This window comes from Oenanthe melanoleuca, chromosome 5 (assembly GCF_029582105.1).
Source record: "Oenanthe melanoleuca isolate GR-GAL-2019-014 chromosome 5, OMel1.0, whole genome shotgun sequence".
NCBI lineage: Eukaryota > Metazoa > Chordata > Aves > Passeriformes > Muscicapidae > Oenanthe > Oenanthe melanoleuca.
In genome coordinates, this window is record NC_079339.1 from 38,511,508 (window position 1) to 38,534,500 (window position 22,993).

At 49.9% G+C, this 22,993-nt stretch overlaps 1 protein-coding gene across 1 annotated transcript in view; it reads right to left on the reverse strand.

The window, feature by feature from the left end:
• LTBP2 (latent transforming growth factor beta binding protein 2) overlaps positions 1-20,617 on the reverse strand; it is a 67,873-nt gene extending 47,256 nt beyond the window's left edge. Inside the window, exons 1-3 of the mRNA XM_056492770.1 lie at positions 19,812-20,617; positions 13,110-13,180; positions 7,305-7,548 (exon numbers count right to left, since the gene is read on the reverse strand). Of these exons, the coding sequence (XP_056348745.1) occupies positions 7,305-7,548; positions 13,110-13,180; positions 19,812-20,266 (770 nt within the window). The 5' untranslated portion in view covers positions 20,267-20,617. The remainder of the gene's footprint in view (positions 1-7,304; positions 7,549-13,109; positions 13,181-19,811) is intronic.
• Positions 20,618-22,993: the final 2,376 nt, after the last annotated feature.

Sequence of the window (22,993 nt, forward strand, 5' to 3'; positions counted from 1 at the left end):
AGCCTCTCCTTCCAGATTTCTTCCTCCTGTAGAGGATATTTTTCCTTCAGCAGTAACAGATAAGATTTTTTCAGCCTGAATGTCTTCTTAATTCCTGCCTAGATGTTTAGTTTCTGCCTAAATGAGAGCCTTCACTATGGTGAAAAAAAACAAATGAGGTGGTGTGGAGAGAAAGGTACCAATCCTGCCAAGAACCAAGCACCCAAGGCAGCATTTCTCAGCATGCTTCTGAAGAATGGAAAAGAGAACAAGTAGATTTTATATGGAGACTTTTAGATCTTCATTTCAACCACTTCTTGTATCAAATCAACTCCAATTAATCACTTGTTTCCTGCTAGCACTGATGGTTTATGGGAAACATTCACAACTGAAGAGAACAGCTTTGATTTCACTGATGCACCAGTTTAAACCAAAAAAGGCAACACACAGTCAGGTATGAGAAACTGCAGTAATCCACAGGCACAAGGGAGCTGAAAGCAAGATAGATGACAATCCTAATTCAGGCATTAGGAAAACTCTCCCCAGTATTTGATCATGTGGCCTTAGTGCTCTTCTAAAAACTTTTTTTTTTTAATAGAACTGCTATATAAATTGTATTGCCATAAATGTACCAAATGATATACGTATAGTATATAAAACAGGCTATAAACTGGATTTTCTGTATTACCTTACCTACCACATCTACAATGTATTTGCCCTGCACCCTGCTCCCTTGCATGGAGTCTCAGATTAATCTGACAGTAGCAGCACTCTTCTTTCAGTTAGAAGGAAAAGTGCATTTGAACCGCCTAAAGACTGCATTAAGCTATAGGAATGCCCCCCAAGGAGGTGCAGAAAAAAAAACAGGTCTAATGTAAAGACCATATTTGGAGTTTAAAAAAGGGACCTGAAAGCCAGTTATTCTCCAGCAGCTCTGAAGGGTATGCAACCCCCTAGAAAGTAAATACATAAAACATATAAACCAGAATGGTGCTGACAGCTTTAAAACACTAGAAAATAAAGCAACTGAATCTGGTGCCAGACTAGTGAAGGTATATAATGTAATTTTAAAATAAGAGTATTTTAATATAAGAAAAATGGCATTTACACTCCTCTTGAGTAGCTCGAGTTTTTCCTTTAGGCTTCTCATTTAGCTTGCCAAGGACTTTTGACTATGTCAAAGCAGGAAAGGGGCCGAGATCTGGAGCTTATGGAGATCTCATTGTCCTGAGTGACATATTTTCCTTTTCACATATTCTCACCCGGAGTGGCACTGGCTTTTTAGTTTCAATTTTTTAACAATGTCTCAGATATCTACTCAAAGTTGGCTTTGGATCAAGGAATGTAAATGTTTGGCCACCTTGTAAAAACCATATTGCCAAAGGGAAGCACCTTAGAAAGCTGCAGCTAGGGCTTATCTGCACTGAGAAAATATGCCATTCAAGTAACAAGCATAAAAACACTGTAGTGGCACAAAGCTGGCACTGGTGTTTTACCCCGGGAATTCAACATCACACACTATGGATCTCCTGGGCTGGTCCCATACCAAGTGAAGTGGGAAAGCTGCCACAGCCCATGCCACAGGAATGCACTTACACAGGGGCATGCTTCTCATCAAGGGCTGGCTTTTATTTTCTGATATTTGGATATTAATAAACTCTCATAAATGTGGACTGAGTGACACTGGTAAGTGAGCAGAATAGCAGAAGATGCATTCAGTAAGTATGCAGCCAGTATAGACCTTCCCTTAGTGCTAGACATATGGTGGAAAAACAGTCCTGAACACTCATCAGCAACCCAAGTAAGGCAGGGAGCAAGTTCCCCTTTTTCTCATAAATGTGGAAAGTTCAAAGCTGGCAAGACAGGAGGCTCCAGATCCTGCTTTAACAATTAAGACAAATCTGCCTCTGTTCGGAGCAGCATCTTTAAAAAGCAAGTGACCTTGCAGTGAACTTTTTGTTCTATCTGCTAGTCCTCAATGACAACAAGCTCATCAAGCTGATTTTGCCAAGCCACCATTCTCAGTGTGGTGTTTTAAGTGGCCACCCCAGGGCAGACAGCTTTGTATCCAGCCATGGGTTCCACTCCCCTTTGCAAAGGATCATGCTTGACAATTGACTACCACCAGAGCAGGATTTTCAAATGAAACAGAACAATTTTGAGATGGGGGAAATACACTTTCTCTATCCAGCAACCTCTGCCACACACCCAAGATCCTCCCTACTGCTTGCTCCCTGCTGTTCTAATCCTTTGCTTCCAGGAGAGAGAACAGAGACTTTGGCAGAGACTGCCTGCTGGCACGAGGTTCCCAGTGCTCCCAGGCCAGGAGTGCTTGCCACAGCTCCTCAGGGGCTGCATACAGCCCTTCCTCTCATCAGGAAGGGAGGAGATGTCTCCTCCAGGGTGCTGCAGAGGAGAGTCTGAGATCAGGAATCAGTGGGCCAGGCATGTTGCAACTCAGCCCTCTTCCTTTTCCATCCTGAAAACACCAGGCAACTCCCAGCAACTGCCTTGCCTAAACAGAGCCCTCTCAGAGGAAGCTCCCTGCCCCCAAGAGCTTAGCTGCATTAAGCTGTCTGCACAGTGTCTCAGCACCTCACACCACAGCTATGCCCCTTTCCCTTGCCTGCATTACTGGGGAACTGCTTTGCAGGTCCCAGACATCTCTGCTCCTCATCCCAGAGGAAGGATGCCTTGCTTTGCAGCACATACATCCCACCCAGGCAGCACAGCTCCCTTGCACAGATGCTGGCTACAGATTTATGCACAGCACTCCTGGCAGAAGGGACCTTCTCAGGTGGCAGCAGCAGGACCCTTCACACACACTGCCCAGAGTTAAAGGCATCTGGTCAGCCATCCTGAGGGTAAGGGGCAAGGGAAAAAACCCTTTCCACTCCCTGCTAAATAAACATGAATTCTGCTGATACTCCAGCCTTAGGAAAACAAAGCTGTTTCCATTTAGCTCGGCTTCTGGGCTGAGGTGCAACTCCACCCGCACAATCATCCATCAGGGCTTTGCTTCTCCAGGCAGAAGTTCAGGCTGAGATCAAGAAGAGGGAGGGTTTGCAGCTAGTCCACACCAGGAGGGCCTCTAACACCCCAGGATTTTGCTCTCCAGGGCACTTGCTGTTCCAACCAGCACAAAACAGGGGCCTCTCAGCTTCTGCAGCAGCTAACAAGGCTCCACAGGCTCCCTCAGGCTCTCCACCTGACTCCAAATCTCCATTGAGCTTTGACTGACTGCTGAAGGGACTTGGGAAGTGGCACTAATTGCTTAGCCTGTATTTCCAGGGATGACAGTTTGAGCATCACCAGCTCTGGTGTCAGCAAAGTAGATCCAGAGCTGCCCTTGTCCTAGCCTAGTCCTTCCCTGGGCAAGAGTTGAGCTCAAGTAAAACTTGAGCAGTTGTATATGACTGGTACAGCCCTGCTGCTCAAGGAGCTGCCACTTCTCACCAAGGGTGAGAATGTACCCTGAGGGTAGAGGAATGACAGTAACATCTCCTGCTGTCCCAGTGTGTTTCCTGGGCTCTCCTGGAAGGGAAGCCACAGAAGGCTACTAGTCCTTCCAGAGCTCTGGAGGGCCTGAAGCACAACCAGAAGCACACACATACCAGAAGCAAAACCATGAGAACAGGCAGCTGTCTGGCTGTGCTCTTCACCAACACTTTATGGGCTCCTACAGACTCCCAAAGATTTCTTACCTCCAGACCAGGTTGCTCCCTACAGTGAAGGTGCAGTCATGATAAGCAACAAGTCCAACTAGATGAGGATAAGAAATAATTTTAAAGCAGTCCCACCACTCAGGTAAGTGGGGAACATTTCAGTCCAGGCAGCTCCTAATACAGCTAGTTGCTCTCTTAACTCTCTCTGAAGACTCACTTCAGAACACATTGAAACCAAAAGGAACCCAATCTCTTCTTAGAGACGAGGTCTTTGTTGCATGTTTATAGGGAATCTAATATAGTACTGTTCCAGTGCATGGCTTCAGAGCTTCTGATTGTTAGCCTTGTGCAAACAAACACAAATAAAGCCAATATAGATGCAAATAAACAAAAGGAGAATGCAAATTCACTCATGTGAGGATTGCTTTCCTGTCTTGGCACAGCAAGACAAGGCTTAGATGTAAGCTCCCACTCTTGTGCAACACCTGCTTGTTAGCAATGCAAATGTACAGGGAGGTTGGGGGTTGGGTGTTTGTCCTGGAACTCAGAGTCTTCTCACAACCACTGACCTAGAATCACCAGTGTCCTCCACCCACTGAACCATTCAAGAGCTTCTTCTACCTCTTCCTTATTGACAAGTAAGCTAGGTCCTGTGAAATCATGGCAGACTGACTAGAAAAAGTCAGTGTCCACCATCACCCTCATCCTGGAGCAGACCATGGACCTGACAAGCCAAGATGTTCCTTTCATACTTGACAGTGAACTGAATCCTAGTGAAGGCAGCTCTGAGTTTGCAGCCCCTAAGAACCAATCCTCATACTTGCTGACATGAGCAAGCTCTACCTATCTCTTTTAAGACAAACTTCTTGCTTTTGCTGCTACAGCCCAACTGTATGAAGAAAGTTTCATGCAAAAGCACAGAAAGTACTTCAGTGGAAAAAGACAATGTTGTCACTGCAAGTTCAGACAAGTCTAAGAGTGTGGTTTCATGAGACAAATAATCAACCTAAGAAGTGACTTTACCACCACTGAAAGAGGAGTCCCCTTCCTTCCCTCCCCTTCACTGCTAGACTTGCAGCTCTGCCCAATTCTTCTGGTGTCATGATCTTCCAATAAGCCAATTTAGCCCACGGAAGTGGCAGAAGATTATCCTTGATTTTGCTGTGTTTGTTTTTTTGCAGGTTACTGAACTGAGCCAGCTCACCCAGAGACTAGATGGGGACCAGCAAGTGAAGGACTGGGAGGGCATGGCCAAGACCATGGCTTTGGCTGCAGATACTTATTCTTAGAGGCTCTGCAGCTAGTCCAGAAGCTGGCATGCTAAAAGGGACACTCAAAAACATTTGGGAAACAACTCTTCCAACAGCAACAAGACTTTTAAGTCATGCCACATCATGTTATAAGTTCCACAGACCACAGAAAAAAATCCAAGTGACTGAATTGTACAGAAGAACACCTAGGGGTTGAAGCAGAGCTGTTAAACACTGCCTGGGCAGCACAGCACCCAGAGGGATGGTGACAACTCCCTTCTAAAGAGACACACAGCAGCCTCAGCAAACCCTTCAGGACATCTCCAGAAGGCAGCCAGTCGTGGACGTGTCCCAGTGTCCTACCTGTGGCCATTGCAAAGGACAATGGTCAAATTCTCTTGCTGAAACATGGGATAAACATGACATCCTATGGCCTACATGGGGAGGGGAGGAGGAACAGCACAGCATAGTCCTTAATGGAGTCCTGTTTCCTTGGGATAGTGCCAGAGGATTTAAGGTACGTCGGGCAGCTGGGCATTCAGCAATCCCAGTCCAGGGATCACTGGATGCTATGTCTGACTGACTGGACAAGAATGCCCTGCCAGTGCCTGCACAGCCCTCTGTCCTCTCTGTGGAGCCTGAGGTCATGTTCCTTACTGGGAAAGCCTTCAACAGGTGCTGTATCTCCAAGGACACAGCCCTGCCTCCCCTCCAGTCCCTGCACACAGAGTGGTAGCACAGAGGGGTAGGAGGAGGTCATCACTGCAGGGAAACTCGTCAGCAATGCCCAGGATTACAGGCACGTGAGAGGGCTGAATGCTCACTTGGGCAGCAAGCCTCCCTTAGAGCAGCAATGGCAGGGCTTGGCCACCTCTCCCTGCCAGCATCACCTCTGCCTTTCCTGAATTTGGTTTCTATCAGATAGTCTTCCATTTGGGCACCAAGATATGTCAGCTTCAGTGAACTACTTGGTGCCAGTAAGATCTTTGCCAGTCATTTGAGCCTCTCCAAAATTGTTGACATCCAAGGGTCTAGAATTGTCTCCAGCCCATGCATTTCCTCTGCTTCCAAAGAAACAGGAAAGCAGTAGCTACTGAAGGAGCTATGGACATATTGGAAATAATCTGCAGGAAAATAGAAAGAAAAAAAAAAAAAAAGCCCAAACTGTCCTCTCCTCAGGCAGCTCCAAGTGATGTTGACAGAGAAAGCCAAAAGTTCAGAGAAGGAGAAACTGAAGTTACCTCCTGGTTAAGCACCTGTAATTTGCTGCAATGTCTTCCTGACTGTGACTGAGGGCTCCTGCTGGAAGCCATGAGAAAATTCTCTGCTTTGGTGGCTACCAACAAAACCAGTCTTTCTGGCCCAGCAACTGAGTGAGGAGCTCCAAGAAACACAGGGGCCTTCTGGGGTGATCAGTCTAACACTTTGCTCCCATGTTCATGGACTCTTACAGAAAAGTGGAGATGGTCTAAAAAAACCAAACAAATAATATTTGTGGGGTGTTGTACAGGAGAAGGCACTAGTCTCAATGCTCCATCCCCACCAAGCTGCTGGCACAGAAGTAGTGCTTTTTAGGGAAACAATGAATAAACCTCTCCCATCTTTACTGCCTCATTCAGCAAAGACAGCTCCAGCTCCAGCAGGATGTCACAAAACACAAAGTTTTGTGAAGGAGTGGTAGCTCAGGTACAGGAGCATCTCAGCATTGATCTGAGGCAGGTGTGCTGTAGCACTAAGCTCTTCCTCACCCAAAAGACCAGATGATGCCACAGCTGTCATCCTGAGCTTAACACACTTCTCAGAGTCCCCTCTGCATGGACCCCTGAGCTCCAACAGCTCCACCTTTGCTTCTGTACCCAATATGCAGGCATCCACCTGGGTACCAAAATGACCTAAACCACAGCAGAATTACTCAGAAATATAGAACAAATGGCTCAATAATTGCCAGAGTTTGCCAGGAGACATCTCTGAGTGTCATTGTTTTGCCAACACCAGCACTTGCAAGCACACCTCAGATATATGTACTCTTCTGTGGGTACTACCAGGTTATATTGCTCTAAACATATCCTCCTGGGAAAGAGATTTACCCACCACTCCTCTGTCCACCCTGCTGCTACCATGAGGGCTATTCACCAACAGGACAAGGGCAAACTGATGACCTTCAAGTTCTTCTTCCTCGTGGGATCATCATTAGCCTGTGGGTGCTAGGGGACTGTGTGGAAACACATTTTCCTTTGGATGGGCAGCAGGACCTGACCCCCTTTATGTCAGCTACCACAGCCTATGGCAGAGTTTTGGTCAGGAGCCACGCTGAGGGTCTCATGAAGCAGAGGCTGTGGCCCAGCTGACCAAGGTGTTAGTTGCCTGAGGGACCGGCAGAGCATCCTGCCAGGAGCCAGGTTCAACTTACACAGCCGGGACGTGCCGTGGGACGGGCGCCTGAGCCCCCTGCAGGGAGGCATCCCGCCCTGTTGTGCTGGTCCTCCTCCGGAGGGAGCCTGTGGGGGGCTGGAAGGCGGCAGGGGCGCCAGGAGGGTGGTACTCCTGCTCAGGAACAACTTCTTCACAGCGCGAGCCCTGGAAGCCTGAGCGACAGGTACAGAGCTGGGGGCGGCTGCAGGAGCCCTTGTTCTGGCACGGCGGGTCGCAGACAGCTGAGGAGACACAGAGAGGCAGTTAGTGCACGCAGGGCCTCAGCCCCACGGTGCTGACACCCAGCTGGGACAGTCCCATCTCACCTCTGCAGGCAGGTGACCTTCACAGTCTGGGTGTTACAGCTGCTGTGGGCCCCTAACACAAGGCCACCTCTATCCTCTGCACTGGTCTCCGCAGAGCTTTCTCCAGCAATACTCATTTCAGAAAGTTCAGAAATGAGCAGCATGGCCTGCAGAGACCACGTGGCTGCCAGCATTGTCCAGAGTGCTCTGGACAGGAAAAGGTCCTGATTTGCAAAGCAAGGGGTTACATGTTACCTTTAGTCTGTTTTGAGGTCTGATTTGCGCAGTGCCCCTGGCCTGCCCTCTTCAGTGCTTTCCAGCTTTCCTTCCGCAGCTGATTTTGGAGTCACTCTACTCAAATTCCTCCACTGCTACGGGGACTTACAGTTCAATAACCTTATGCCTAAATCAACCTCTGAGCCTGTGTGTGTTCCTAATTACAGCACATCAGCTTCAGCTTGCACCCCGGGAGGAAAGTGCTATTAATTATACACAAGACCCTAACACTTCCCAAGTCAACAGATGCCAAATTGGGTTTACAACGCAGGCAGTGGCAGCCAGGAATCCACAGATTGCTCCAGTAGGAGTGGGCTCATTGTTCTAGCAAGGGTAATTGAAAAAGCACTGGAAAACAGTGCTGTCCTTCAAAGAAAGAAGGTGCCAGCTGGTCAAAGGGTAATGAAACCTTGCTGGACAGCACAAGGTGCACATTAACTTCCAGCCACATGGAAACCCTGTGAATGGATTTCAACCCATGAAGCCTCTGCTTCTGCTGAAATCCCCTGTCCCAAGACTGCCCCAGGGAGGCTGCAGGGGCATCTCACCACCTTTACACACAGATGCAGGGCTTTCACGAGCATGTCCCTCCCTTTCTGGCTGTGCTCTCCACTCCTGTGAGATACAAGCATGCCTGTGAGAAACACTGCTCCTGGACAACAAACACAGACAGCTTTCCTCGTGTGCCATCCGTACATCATCCTGCTGTCATCAAGTGAGAGAAGTCATCATGCAGTCACTTGAATTCCTTTCACAGCAGTATAGCCCCTACAACCCTTCCCTCATCCCAAAACTAGCCTGCCATCAGCTTTTCCTAGCTAGATCAGGGATATGCTCACTGGAATGTTTCATATGACATTTATTACCATGTTAACACTCATGAAGACAGGGAGATCTCAAGGAAAAGGAGACCCCAAGTCACGTAGGGCTGTATAGGTTAAAGCCAGAGGTTTTGATGAAATATCCCAGTAAAATAAATCAGCCAACACTGCAGTCTCTGGAACAGGGACAAGGTCCTAGTCAGGCAGGAATTAAGCGTCTCTGGGAAGTCTGGCACTCCAGAAGTTGATGTAATTTATAATACAAAACTCAGCTGTGATTTAAATAGGCTGCCAGTCCCTACTGTTATCTCCCAATAAATGCCTGTTTTAACAAAGGCCACCAGCCCAGGAAGCCTGCCATTGAAAACAACCACTTCACATGCTGAAATACTGCAGAGCCACGATGCTGGGACCTGGAACCACAGCAGTTCTCACAACCTCTCCCACCAACAGAGTCACCTTGGACTGTACCCTTCAGCAGGAAAGTGGTGATAAGTGACCAGGCACTCTAAAAAGCCCCTAAGGTACTTTATATAGAGAAGAGGAAGAAGGGAATGGGATTAGTCTTCTGGTCTCTTCAAGCAGGATGAATGGGGAGCTGCCTTAGCTGAAATAGTTCAACTCTAGGATTAATCCCCTTCCTAGCTGCCTTTACAGATTCAGGAAGAACTTGAAAGAGCTTTAACATTTGCTGGTTTCACTCAGTTCAGCTATGCAATATAAGGAAAGCAGATCAGTCAGTGGCAGCATTTTCAGTGACAAGTGTGTGAAATCATTATTCAGGTCCTCCAAATCACAGCATTGGCTGAAGAAACAAGATGGTTAAAATACATATATATATTTGAAATCTTTCTCCTTGCTTTCTGTTTTCTGACCTCAGGGGTTACTTTGAGGTGCTGCTCCCCAGCTCAGGGTACTATAAACAGTTTCTGTTAAGATGACAGGCACTCATTTCTTCACACTGGAGTGTCATGTAATCACCTGTTCCAGGAGCTGGGGACTACAGGAAACAAAAACAGTCATCTCAAAACTCTTAATAAAAGAATAAGACTTGGAGCACTGCTGAGGTATCACTAATAGAAAATCTAGTTTGTTCAAGAACATCTAGCAGTGCCCTCACTATAAAGTCTAGTCTTCAGTGCATGAGGTAAGTCCTCCCATCAAGGTCACACAGCAGGGATGACTGTGGCATGAATCTGACCACCCAGCCAGGCCTGCCAGAGGGGAATGCCACCAAGTTCAGCCTTGCATTGTTTTGCAGGCACACCTGGCCCAGGGCTGAGCAATGACATGCAAGGTGACATTCGATTACTGAGTCCCTGAAGCTGTGCTCATGCTCTTCATCTAGGAGAGTGATGTAGATCTGTGGGCAGCTCCTGTGCTGTTCCATTTCAAATGCAGGGGAACCTGTCCATCAGCTAGGGCCTGCAGAGGAAAACTGACAAGGTGCTGAAGGACTTGGACCACTGGGGTTATTTTGTTCACTTTCTCATGGAGAAGTTATGTATGTAAACTCAATTCCAACATATAGCTCTGACTGTGGGAGCACACCCAGAGGGTGGACAATTTAACACAAGTGAGATCTGTGCAGAGTGACAGGGAGGTAGATCAACAGCAATGCAGGAATAACAGAGAGAAAACAAAACCTCAGTGAAGAACAGCCAGGATTCAAAAAAACCTGTAGCCACCATTCAGAAGAAAGACAAAAGAAGAGGCATGTGAATGTCATTTTGCAGATGTGGAAAAGCCCTAGGGATGCTAATGGGACTGTCTGAAGTCACGCTGTGAGGCCACAGCAGAGCCAGAGACTCAGCCTGAAATCCCTGCACCTTTATTAACCATCTTAACTGCAAGACCATCTGTATAAGATTGGAAAGTGCATTGGTTTATTTAGTCCTTCCTGACACAATGATTAAAAATTTTTCTTTTAAACTTTAAAATATTCATGTCAGGGAAAAAGCTCATGCTGCATTCCCAGCCCAGCCCAGGGTACTGTCTCTGGAAGCAGCAAAGAACCATCATGAATAATGCTGATGAAAGTGGAGGTTGATAAACTAACATGGGGAGGCTGAGCATTGTGAGCTAATAGGCAGCAGCTAAATTACTGACAAGTGTACATTGCAGCCACTGCAGCCCCTGAAATGTGGGCAATGCAAAGGGGCTTTTGGCCAGCTTGTGCACTCAGGTTTCTTCTCTACCAAACTAAGAACATAATGGCCAGAGTCTCACTCCAGAACAAAGCTAAACAGGCAGGAGGTTGAACCCTTCAGGCCTACATTCAGATGCAGCTCACTATCCCTATGGGCTCCTTCTGCAAGACCTCTGGAGCTCACCACATACAGCCCCTGTGTGCAGCTCAGTGTGATGACCCAGCAGTGTGTGGGTAGAAGTCAAGCCTGCTGCAAATAGGCAAGGTCTTCCTCCTAAACTCCCTTAGCTCATTTCCACTTTCCCAGGAGATGTTGTTGCTCCAGGGAAAGATATTACTGTTTTTATCTTCTCAGTCACAGACTATCTGAAAATTCCACAAGTCCTCACTGCAGCTTTGTTCCTCAAATCTGAAACATACGGAGAGGCACTCCCTAAGGTTGGAGTTAAGTCATATGCAGGATGTTGAAAGAATAAAGTGCCTAAAAAAGCATAAGTGAAGGAAGAAACCATCACCCTTGGTAGGTGAGAGGAAGTAGATTATGGCAACAATATGACCTATCCTCTCTCCTGTACCCAGGCTCCCTGTACCTTGAAAACTAAGGATCTGTCCAACACCTGAATGCCAATTCTTCCATGTTTCATCACTCTTAAGAGGTTCCCTCTGGCTGCATTTCTACCCCACTAATTTCCTTGACATGCCATATCAAAGACCATGGGAACAGACATTAAACAGCATTGCAGTGCAGAAACTTAATGGGGATGGGCTGTCCAGCTTGCCTTGGCAGCTTTAAAAACAGCTGAATGTCTCCAGCAGCTTGAACTCCAGCAGAAAAGCCCAGGGAGGGAGGTAGCTGGGAATTAAATTATGTTTACACATCACAGTCTCCACCAAAGTCCTGCCTGAGCTTTACCATCCCTGGTCAGGGGGTCACTGTCTGGCCTGATCATGTTGACACTGTCCTTTTAATGAATGCTTGGGAACAAGGGCTCAGCACCTGAGCAATCACTAGGCAGCCTGCATGGCTGCAAGCCCAGATCTACTGCTCCTACCAAAATCCCTAATGAGAGAAAGATGCTGCCATGGCTGGCCCTGAGCTGTGTTTACAGACACTGTCTGGCAGCACAGCACGCTCTCTACCGTTTGGCTGCTCTCGTGGTGGGGGAGAGGGAGCAGGGAGGTGAGTCAGCCCTTGGCCCCCTGCTCCCAAGCAGCCATTGCTAATGCAATCACCCCGGCACGGCCAAAGCGCCGGGAGATCCCGGCAAACACAACTTCCCTGCTCAACATCTGGGCAGCTGCTGCCACTCAAGGAAAGGCAGATGCTCTCACCTCTTCTGCCTGTGCTCCCTGCCCTCCCAGCTGACCCAGCACCACAGGCACCTCTCTGGGACCAGGCAGGTGCAGGGGCCAGCAGTCCCTGGGAATGCCATGGATGAGCTGTGTGCAGCCCTGCTGTTCAGGGACAGGGCTCACAGCAGAGGCTGGGCTGTGGCTGCAGAGCTATTGAGGGTGCAGATGACAGCTCACTTGTCTCTGGTGTGCATTGCACTGGTGCCTACCCAAACATCCTCTCTGCCAGTGCTGTGTCAGGGAGCCCACAGTGACCGCAGCCCACAGGGCTGTTGTGCCTGGATGAGCACAACACCCAACACTTCCTCTGTGGGTAGGTAGGAGGGTCCTGGCCAGGCAGATTTGCACTGCAGGAGCACCCTGCACCTCACTGCCATTTTAGGCACCCCATGCTGCGGCCCTACCCATCCCACCCTTGTGCCAAATCCAGTAATTGCTTTCCTTAATAGCACTCAGATGATTTGCAGCCCTGATTCTCTGCTCAGCACCAGCAATGCTCATCCACACGAGCACAGCCCCAGTCTGCTTGTTCCCAGCTGCTGGGACTTTCACAAACCCATCTTTGCTCCATGCTGGACAAATGAGAGCCCAGGGCTCAAAACTCACACATAAATATGCCACTGCAATGCCCTGCCTCAACAAGATCTCACCATGGATGGACACTAATAACAATAATAAAGTAAAACCATAAATACTCTGCATACTCACACTTTGCTGGCAGGAAGAGCTGACCTATAGCCTGGCAGTCCCAGAGCAAGGCTGTGGCACTGCCTCCACAGACCCCATGATTTATCTCCTGCCCTGGCACAGTGCATGGGAAGTGTGTGGGGCCACAGCAGAATTCAAGCACTATTTAGGGATGCATCCTGAGCCTTGCACAGGCTGAGTGTCATACTCACGTTTGATGCAGCGGTTTGTGCCTGGAGCTGTGGTCCATCCTGGGCAACACTGTCTGCCACAGACATTTGGCCTAAGCAGAGAGACAAAGCAGTGTGGTTAGGAGAGGGGGAAGCTGAGGTCTTGCTGCAGCCATCACCTCTGAGTCACCCACAAAATTATTTCCTGCAGCATCTGATATTTCCTCCCAGATGGACCAGCAGCTGAGATCAAAACCAACGGGACAAGGGCTGAGTTGTTTAAGTGCTTGGAAAAGAAACCCCCAAGGACTGTGAATGCTGCAGTGTGAGCGATCCCTGAGAGAGGAGCTCCCTTTTGAACTGGCATTATGCTGGATTCCTGGCACAGAACTCAGAGGAACCATTTTCCTCTTGAGAGCAATTAGAGGCCAGCAGCCAAAGATCATTAAAGATCTCATGTTTTTCATAGTATTGGGGTGAAAGTTGGGCCCAATTTCAACTTTGGTCATAGTATTTTGCCTCTGCAAATGTCCTGAGCTTCTTCAGCCGAAGACAACTCTTCATTCTCCACCTAACTGCTGCTGCCTGCTGCTGCTCATTGCTCAGCCCTGCCCTGGGAGGGACGGCATGTCAGAAGCTGCACTCTGGGATGCTCCCCAGCTTGCTCTCCCTTTGGAAGCACCCCAGTCCTGCTTTTGTGATCTGTCTCCAGTGCAGTGACCCAGGGGGCTGAGGGCTCTCTGGTGCTATGAAGTTTGTGTCTACCTGATGAGCAGAGACCACACTAATTCCAAGATGCTGAAATCATTTCTGTGAGTGTAGAATACAAGATTTAGCTGCAGTTACTTTTTGACTGCCCTTACACAAATGACATCCTCCCCACCTCACCTTTCTTATGTGTTTTCAGTCAAGGATGACTCTCATGGACAGTGCTAGGCCTCTGAGAGGTGCTCTGGAATGTCCAAGCAGGCAGCTAATGCTGCTTCCTCTGGTCACATCATATTTAAGTGTCTATAGTGACAAGGAATAACAAGTTCCAGGGTGCTCTCCGAGAGTATTACTCATCATAGAGAGAAGATTTTAGAAATAGGTAACTTTTGCATGTCTAGGTAGATGAGAAAGAACAGTTGTCAAAAGATAGAAAGTTAGAAATAGCCTGAAAGCTCTGGAAATCCTCTGGAAACAAAGTGGAGAGTATGGTTTATTTCTAATGCTGGACAAGGAAGTCAGAGCTGTTGACAGAATTTACAGGAACCACAGAAACATGCACATTTGTCTTCTGGGTTGACTTTAACATGAACACAGCAGGGTCAGAGGAAGATGCTGCTCTAAACTGGCATCCTCCTGACTCCTGCATCCGCATGGAATGAGATGAGACTCCAGAAGAGCCAAGGCTCAAGCTGTGGGGCTCTGTTTTAGGAGAGCCAAGGACAATTGGTGGCAGGTATGCCAAGGATTGTTCTGGTGTTCACAAATGAATTGGTACATTTGTACCTGTAGAGGTACAATTGCTCCATCTGGAAAAGGGAAGCGGTCTGAGAAGCCACATAATTTAAGAGTGTTACTTAGTCTTTTAGGAACAATGTTTTATTAATTTGGGCAGATGTTTTTTAGGGAGAAAGCACTTAAATTCCCGTGGTGTATCTTCCTGCAAGCAGAACAAGCCAAAGTAATTCTAGCATCCCCTCATATCTGCTCTGGTTGGGCAAGAGAACCAATATCCAACATTTTGTCTGTCAACCCAAAGAGATGTATGAGTCTCTTCTTTAAAACATCCTCAGAACGCATCCAATGAAAAAACCCTTCATTTATTTACTGCTTAAGAGCTCACAAGGCCTTAAACATTTTTATGGTGTCCTGATCAGTAAAAAGAGAAAGCAATTGAGCTGGGGCAGATCTTTGGTAATTAAGGTCCAGAGAGGGACCCTACTCCAAGCAGCAACATAAGCATCTTTGCTTAGACTGTCACAGCTTTTTCTTCCTTTGGCACAGGTGAAACACACCTCAAAAGTCATATTCACTCTGTTCAATGAGCAAAGCCCTGCCCTTTCTCACCTCAACCAATCCAGAAAATCACGGTTTTTGTAGGCAAAATATCTACCTTCTCCAGAGAAGCTGTTTTGACTTTGAATCATGCTATTAGTTCTTCATGGGGTTAAAGTTTAAATTTTATCTACATCTCTCACAGGCTGGAGGGAGTTTGTTGGTAGCTGCTCTCAATGCCTACACCAAACCAGAGGTCACAGGAAGAAAGATGAGGCTAAAATAGGGGCCAAAGCCTGAGCGGACAAGAACACTCCTAAAGTCATGAAACCACTGTATGGCTCAGCACAAGTCTCTCATTAATCCAAAACAAGCCTTCAGCAAACAATCAGTCTTCCCTATCTCTATCTCCCTACCAGTCGAAGAGGTTAGTTACTGTATATGCCTTCCTAAGGGTCAGGTCACCTAGCACATATCCTGAGAAATGAAACATTGCTGAGAACACTCAAAGGCACTGAGACTTGATTGCTTGTAACACTGTGCTGCTGCAGGGCTCATGGGCCACTCAACACCTTCCAAAACAGTCCCCAGCCCAGCTCAGACCAAAGCATAAAGAGACCATTTCCAGCAGCCAGTTCCCCCTTCTGAAAAGAAAGGGTATAGCAAATAGCCACAATGCCAGAGAAAACCCTAAGGCATAGCTCAGTGGGAAAGTGGGAAAATGGGAAAATGCAGAGTGGGACACTGAATCCACATCTCAACCTCTGCTTCCAGGTACACCCTGAGGTCGCCAAGGAGCACAGGCCACACCACACAACTGCAAACCAAGCTTTTTCTTCATTCTGTGGCTGGCATGCACCATCTGTGCCCAGGTATAATCCCTGGCATCTTGAGCTTGGTGTGCAGGAGCTCCCAGGCACTTTTCACTGACCTGCTCCTTTTCTGGGATAGACAGCTCCTTGAGACTGCCACAGGGCTGAAGCCAGTGGCATGAAGCATCCCTGTATCCCAGAAGAACCATTCATAGCCCTGACTGGATGCACTGGCACAACCTTTGACTTGAGCAAAGGAGCTGCCACAAGCCACTCCCTCATCCCCTCCTTTGCTGCTGCAGCCAGGGACCACCATCAGCATGGACTCGGGCTTGCAGAGGTACCCAGGATGAGAACAGCCTGTGACATCTTGCAGTGTTATCTTAAGCAAGAACCAAGCAACCACAACAGGCACCAGGGGGAAGGAAAACAATAAAACAGTAGTAAGATCATGGCTTTTACAGTGATGATCACATACTGTTTCTGAAGCATTCAATAGAACCCTTTTCTTCACCACTTATTTTAATAGCAATCCAAGCATCATCTTTCAGTTTCACACAGAAACTCTGTGCTGCCAGATATGCTGACTCCATTCAGACCAAGTACAGCATCCTCACAGGAGACCAGAGAGACCATTAGATCATCAGGTCTGCCTTTCTACTGCAGGAAAGTGAACTTCATCCAGATGTGTATGAAATATTTGCAGTCAGACCCAGTGAAGAACATTAGCAAAAGGCTGTTGGCATGGATGAGTCACTGAAAACCTTCTGCCAAGTCCACATCAGCATTAACTGCCTCCACTCCTGAGCAATCCTATAAACACATTGCAGTAGGAACCTATATGCCACAAAGCCTGGGTGAACCAGGATTACACTGCTGCAGATGGTGTCTATGACAGCAATTAAATGTGAACTGGGGTGCAGAATGCCCAAAAAGAAAGTGGGAGGGAGAAAGAATGAGTCTGGGACTCTCTGCCTGCTACCTGAGAAGCTTCACATGCCCATTGAAACTGTCCAGGCAGGTACCAGAAATAGAGATTAATAGAAATTACTCTCCCATTACCCACCTTTCCATCAGTGTGACCCACCCTCCCAGCCACAGGGCAGAGAACAAGGTGGGACACATCCCAAGGGACACAGATGTAGAGGGAGATGTCCACAGTGTCCTCTCAGCAGGACTGGCCAGTCCAAATTAGGGATGCATCCACACAAAAGTACACTCATTGTTGGCATGTGTCAGAGCTACCCTACCCCACAACACTCAAGAGGAAAATCCTTCTAGTCAGGGGAGCTGGAGAAACAGGGATGTTAAGCTGAGCAGAGCAAAACAGCGATGTTTTCAGGGCTGGATTGTTTTCTTCACTCAGTGTCAGAAGTCAGAAATTTTCTGCGATGTTTGCTGGGATATCAAAAGTCACCTCACAGTAAGTCTTCTGGGGAAAATACTAAAACCCAGCTCTTGCAAGTCTTGAAGTTGTATGCATTCATGAAACTGTTTGTACAAGTCACACCTGCAGAAAGGTCAGACATGAGCAGGATGGCAGACACATCCAAAGAGTCCCCAGGAAAGAAACTCAATATTGGGTATGCAGCTATCAGACAAAGTGAGAAAATAATTATCTAGAAAAACATAGAGTGCAAATAAATGGGTTTTTTCAACCACAGAACTCTGCAGGGCCTCTGAAGGTACCAGCAGAGAGCTCCAACTGGGGAATCTGGAAAGGCAACACATGCAGGAATTGAGATTTTTAGCCAAAATAATTGTATAAATAAACAGTACCAGGGTTTAGTGTGCCTGTAAAGTTACCTGAGTAAGGGAAAATAAAGGTTGGCATATCAGAGACTAGCAGGAGTTCAGCGTAAATAGTAGAACAGAAAATATCCCACATGGCAAAAAAAAACCCACAAGATCACAAAGTGAAGCTTTTTAGGGGCCCTGATTTTCCTGGATGAAAATGTGTCTGGTACAGCAAGGGGTGTAAGAAGATGGATGAGGTGGAAGGGCAGAGTGTCACAGAATGGCTGGAGGCAGCAGCAGATAGCTTTCCATGAGGAGCAACACCATGTGGTTACTCATGGACAATTATTTCAGCTAGGCTTTCTCTTAAGCTCCAAAGACAGTAGGTTATAGAGAAGCTTCAAAAGTAATGCTTTGGACTCCAGAACAGACAGAAAGCCATCACAGGCACTTTTCAGAACAGATGTTCTTTGGGATTGGAGAAAGCTTTGTTTCCCCAGCCTTGATCTTCCAGTGCAGAGCAGAGGCAGAAAGTGCAGCAGAACATGCATGAGAAACACTAGGACACAGCTCTTCCTCCTTTTAAGCTTGGAGATAGTGGCACTCTCAAATATAGATGATAACAGGTAAACTGTGTGCAAGTGCTGGACCAACCATCCCTGTTTACACCCTGGATTAAGGGATGAAAGCTACTTGCAAAAAGTTTCAGCGCTCTTGTGAACACAGAGTGAACCTTGGGGCTGCCCACATGCTCCTGACAGCAGCACAGGCCAGCTGTTGTCACCAGAGGCAGCTGCAGTCTGAAAACAAACATGCTGTGTATCAGATGACTCAAATTCAACCAAACTGCTACATGATCCCAAAGCAACACTGACAGCATTCCAACTGCAGAAAGAGTAAAATCTTTCTGAGCCCAGAAAAGTCCAAATCTGACTGACCAGGACTGGATCTTCCCAAGACTCCCTCTCAGGATGGCAGACAAGCCAAGATAATGAGCTGGGTAAGCTCAGAACCTATAGGCCTAGCTGTTAGTGATACTTTGTGTATCAAACGTAATGGAAGAAGAGTGAACTTGGTGCTTCTTTGGATCTGTTGGAGGAAAGTACCCAGAGTGGCACAGCAAACATTTCTGTCTCAAAACTTTGCAAGGAGATGAGTATGGGAGAGAGAAAACTCAGAGGCAGACCTTTCATGTTGTGGTGAAGCTCCCCACCAGATGTTAGCAGAAGACATTTCTGCCCATGCCAGAGGGCTGTAAACCCAGAGCCCGCCCCCACAATCCCCCTAGCAAGGCTCCCATCAGAGTGGACACACAGTGCCACACGGATTCATCAAACTCCTGCACGATGATGTTGGTAGCCCTGCCCAAGTGCAAAGGAGCTAATCTCGAAGGGCATCAGCCACGGGGGAGCAGCGAGGAGACTGCCGAGGAAGGGGCCCTGGGCTGAAGGGATCAGCCCTGCACCAGGCTCCCCTCACAGCCGAGCAGCTGGCCTCGCCATACGATATCCCCTCCACCTCCACAGGGCTGCAGCCAGCGGCTGGAGCTGGAAGCAGCCCTGCCAGGCAAGTCATAGGAAGCCTCCTCCGGCTGAGCCAACTCAAGCCATGGGAAGCTGCGGCGTGGAGCACTTACAAGGGGCCCATTATGGGAGGAAGGAGCCAAGAGGCCAGGTACCTGCAGCAAGAGCGGCAGCAGACAGACTCCGTCCGCAGAGCCAAGCAAGCCCCTCCAGCTTCTCCACCGCCTAAATTACACTACACCCCTCGGGAGTCCCCAGCCTGCGTGCCTCCCGGGACAGCCATGGGCAGCTCCCGACGGCAGCGGGGACCCTGCCCGCGGCTGCGCTGCTGCCTGCCAGCCCCGATCTGCCGGGAGGGTCTGCATCCGAGCATTCTGAGCCACACACCCGCCGCGGGCACACGGCGGCCCGGCGGCCCCGCACGCCCGGGGTACACGCACAGCGGCACACACGCACCCACGAGCGGCAGAGTGCGGGACAGACAGCGAGCACCGCGGGGTTCCCACGCTGCTCCGGACCCGGTCACGGCGGAGCACTGCCCTGCCATCCTGCGGGAACGTGGCAGCACCCGTGGGATGGAAAAAGGGACGCAGCACCGGGCTGGGGATGGGACCCTGCCCCTCCGTCCGGGACCAGCGAGGCTCACACTACGCACCCCGGCAGGATCCTCCCCCGAGCGCAGCACTTACCCCGCCATCCTCCCTCTGCCGCTTGGCTCCTTCGCCCGGGGCACGATTCGCACTTTCGGGCCGCTGCCCTGCCGCTGGCGGGAGGAGTCCTGCCTGTTCCTGTGCCCCGCGCCGGGACCGAGCCCGGCATCGCCCGCTTGGCCCCGGGCCGTGGGCAGCCCGCGGTCGGGACGCTGCCTCCGGCCGTCGGCACCGCTCGGGCTCCCCGCGGCGGCCGCGGAGCCGCGATCCACGTGGAGGGCTGCGGGGAGGGGCCGTGACGGTGGAGGGGACCGGGACGCCGGGGACAGGCCGTTCGCCGTGCCCACCGCCCCCAGGGCAGCCCCCCGGCTCCGCAGCCGCGCCGCTCCCGCCGCTCCCGGCTCCAGCCTAGGCGCCGAGTCCGGCCGACAGCGGGCGAAGCCCAGGAGGACGGCGAAGGTGAGCGGGAGGAGGCTGGCGGCAGCGCCCCGCATGGTGCCAGCGGTGGCGAGGGGACACGGGCGGTGCGGAGCGCTCAGCGCCCGGCTGGCATCCCCGGGGCAGCGGGGACCGCCGGCTCTCCGCCCCCGCTCACCGCCCCATCCCGTTCCGGGACTCCGACGGGACCTGCCGCCCACCGGGGCCGGGGGCGCAAAGAGCAGTGCTGAGGCAGGGGAAAGGGTTCCCGGGCGGCCGCCGCAGGAGAACGAAGAGGAGAAGGGCGGCCGGCCCCGCTCTCCGGGCTGCCAGCGAGATCCCGCGCTCCGCAGGCAGCTCCAAGCACCTTCGCGCCTGCCTCTGGCACTGGCAGCGCCTGGAGGGGATGGAGGGTTTTATTTTTGGAAACCTCCCCCTTTGTGTCTTTTTGATGCTGACATCCCCCCTCTCCAGAGGACACGGCTCGGCCCCCCTTCTTAGGAGAGGAGACATTCCAGCAACACCCACTTTGGCAAAGGGAAACAAACTACAACAGAGAAGCCTTAACCCCTGCCTGGCCAGGGAGACCGGCAGCCCCCGCAGCCCGCTCCGCCGCCCGGCCCGCGGCTGGGAACGCTCAGGAAAGCGGAGCGGCCCCGGCTTTGGGAGCACGGAGCAGAAGACACGGATGCCAGAAGAATACACACTGCCCCTCGGCATCTGGGGACTTGTGGAGCTGCACCAGCACCGCTAGCCCTCTCGCTGCCCTGGATCACATTTACCAGGAGAAAGGCACGGCAATGGGAAGAGCCTTGCTGGCTATCCCACACTGGCTCCAGAGCTTTTAGATTCTCTCAGCCCCATTCAGGCCTTTATAAACTTCCTTGTGTAAGTTCAGGCTAGAAAAGGACCCACCTATAAGTTTCAGGTCCTTCAGTCTGAGAGATCTTTCAGGAGACATATTCCAGAAGCTTAGAGTAAGTGTCCATCCTTCCCCCATCTATCTCTGCTGAGTACCAAGATGTCGAGGGAGGACTTTAAATGACTGCTTTGCTTTATATGCCCTGAGAAAGACTGAGAGTAGGAGGAGGGAGAGCAGGGCACAAATCCCCTTTCAGTCACACACATCAGCTTGACCTTGTGCTCTGCCACATCTCTACAGATCTCTGCTGTTCTTGGCCATCTTGGGCAAGGAGCAAATCCTCCCACTGGAGTGCAGACACTGTCCTTTATTTGAGGTGGGCTCATTCCAACCCACGGAAACATTGGTTACCTTAGCTGGTGACTAAAGGCGTCTTGCTGCATCTCTACATGCAAAGACACAGATTAGGGCTCCACAAATGCTCACAGGAAGGAGATACTCACTGGATTCTGTCCCTGCAGTGGGTCCTGTGGTGAGCCTGAGTGCAGCAGCTGGATGTCTGTAGGAGAACACAAGGAACTCTGCATGTGCAAAGTGATCCTCTGGGTGCACCTTTCTATCTTCCAGCAGCTTGCAGGGCAGGGGCTCCTTCAGCCAGCTGCTGCAGCTCAGCCACTGGGTTTAAAAGGCAAATTGTTATATCAGTCCATTATTTTATCTGATTTCTTTTGTCCCTTTTGATGTGTGGGGTGACTGCAACATAGGACTGCTGGCTCCTCTTCTGTGCCCACTGCTCCCCCAGCCCATTACAGCCCCATCCTACTGATGCTCCTCTCCCTTCAGCCTCTCCTTCTACAGGTTCTGCCTTCCCTGGTCCTCACTAAGCTGTCTGCTTTCCAACAGCTCTGTGGCTGTCCAGCTCCCCCACTTCTATGCTCCAGCAGCTGTGCTCCTAAAGCCTCTTCTACTTGAAACCAGTGGGATGGGAGCACTATTGCCTACCCTCCAGTGCGCAGAGGAGCTGGGAAAGGAGCAAATGCACAGGGAATGAATCCCCCTGAAAGCATGCTGCAGTGGAGCAGCACCTCAGCACTTCCCTTCTGGCTGTGGATGGCAAGTGAGAGAGATGGGAGGTAACGTCACAGGTGAGCAAGTGTGACCAGAATGATGGGCAGAGTGGGTTCAGGTTTTACCTTGGTGCTGGCAGCTGGCTTACAGGGCAGCAGAAATACCAGAGGGTGCTTTGGCACTTGCTGGGATGCAATCAGCTTGCCTCTCTGTCCTCTCAGGGCAGAGAGAGACACTTGGGCAGGAGTTTGCGTGGCAGTGGATGTCATAAGCAATGCCCAGTAACAGCCGTGGCTTGTTTCTTTGTTCTGAGGAGGAAGAATGTCCTTTCCATCCTCACCTAATTACTTTCTTATGCAGCAGTGGAAAGAATGCTTGTGCCTAAACCTGACACGAGAAAATTATCAATGCTGTAAACAAAGCCATAAACAAAGCAGCCAAGAGCCAGGGTAGCGCTCAAAGCCAGAGCAGGAAACCCCAGAGCAGGGGCTCAAGTGGATTCCTCCTTCCCAGAGGTGCTGGATCACCCCAGAGAAGTCTTCAGCAACCCCAGGGGGCAACAGGAGCCTGCACTTGGGGCACCAAGAGTAGTGGGACTGCAGGAGCTTGTGCCTCCCTGATGGGGCTGAGAAATGAGATGTACAAACACAACAGAGCCATCAATGGCCCCCTGGCACCTCTTGCAGCCCCCCTGGCTGCGTTGGAGCCTGGCCCAGGGACTTGGCATCTCTTCTCAAATCTGCTTTGCACTGTGTTTACAGTAACCCCCTGGAGCTGGACACTGAGCTCCCTGCAGCCTCACACATGCAAACACTCCTTAGCTTTTTCAGGGATGTGCTGATGTCATTTGATCCCACAGAAGTGCTGCAGAAGA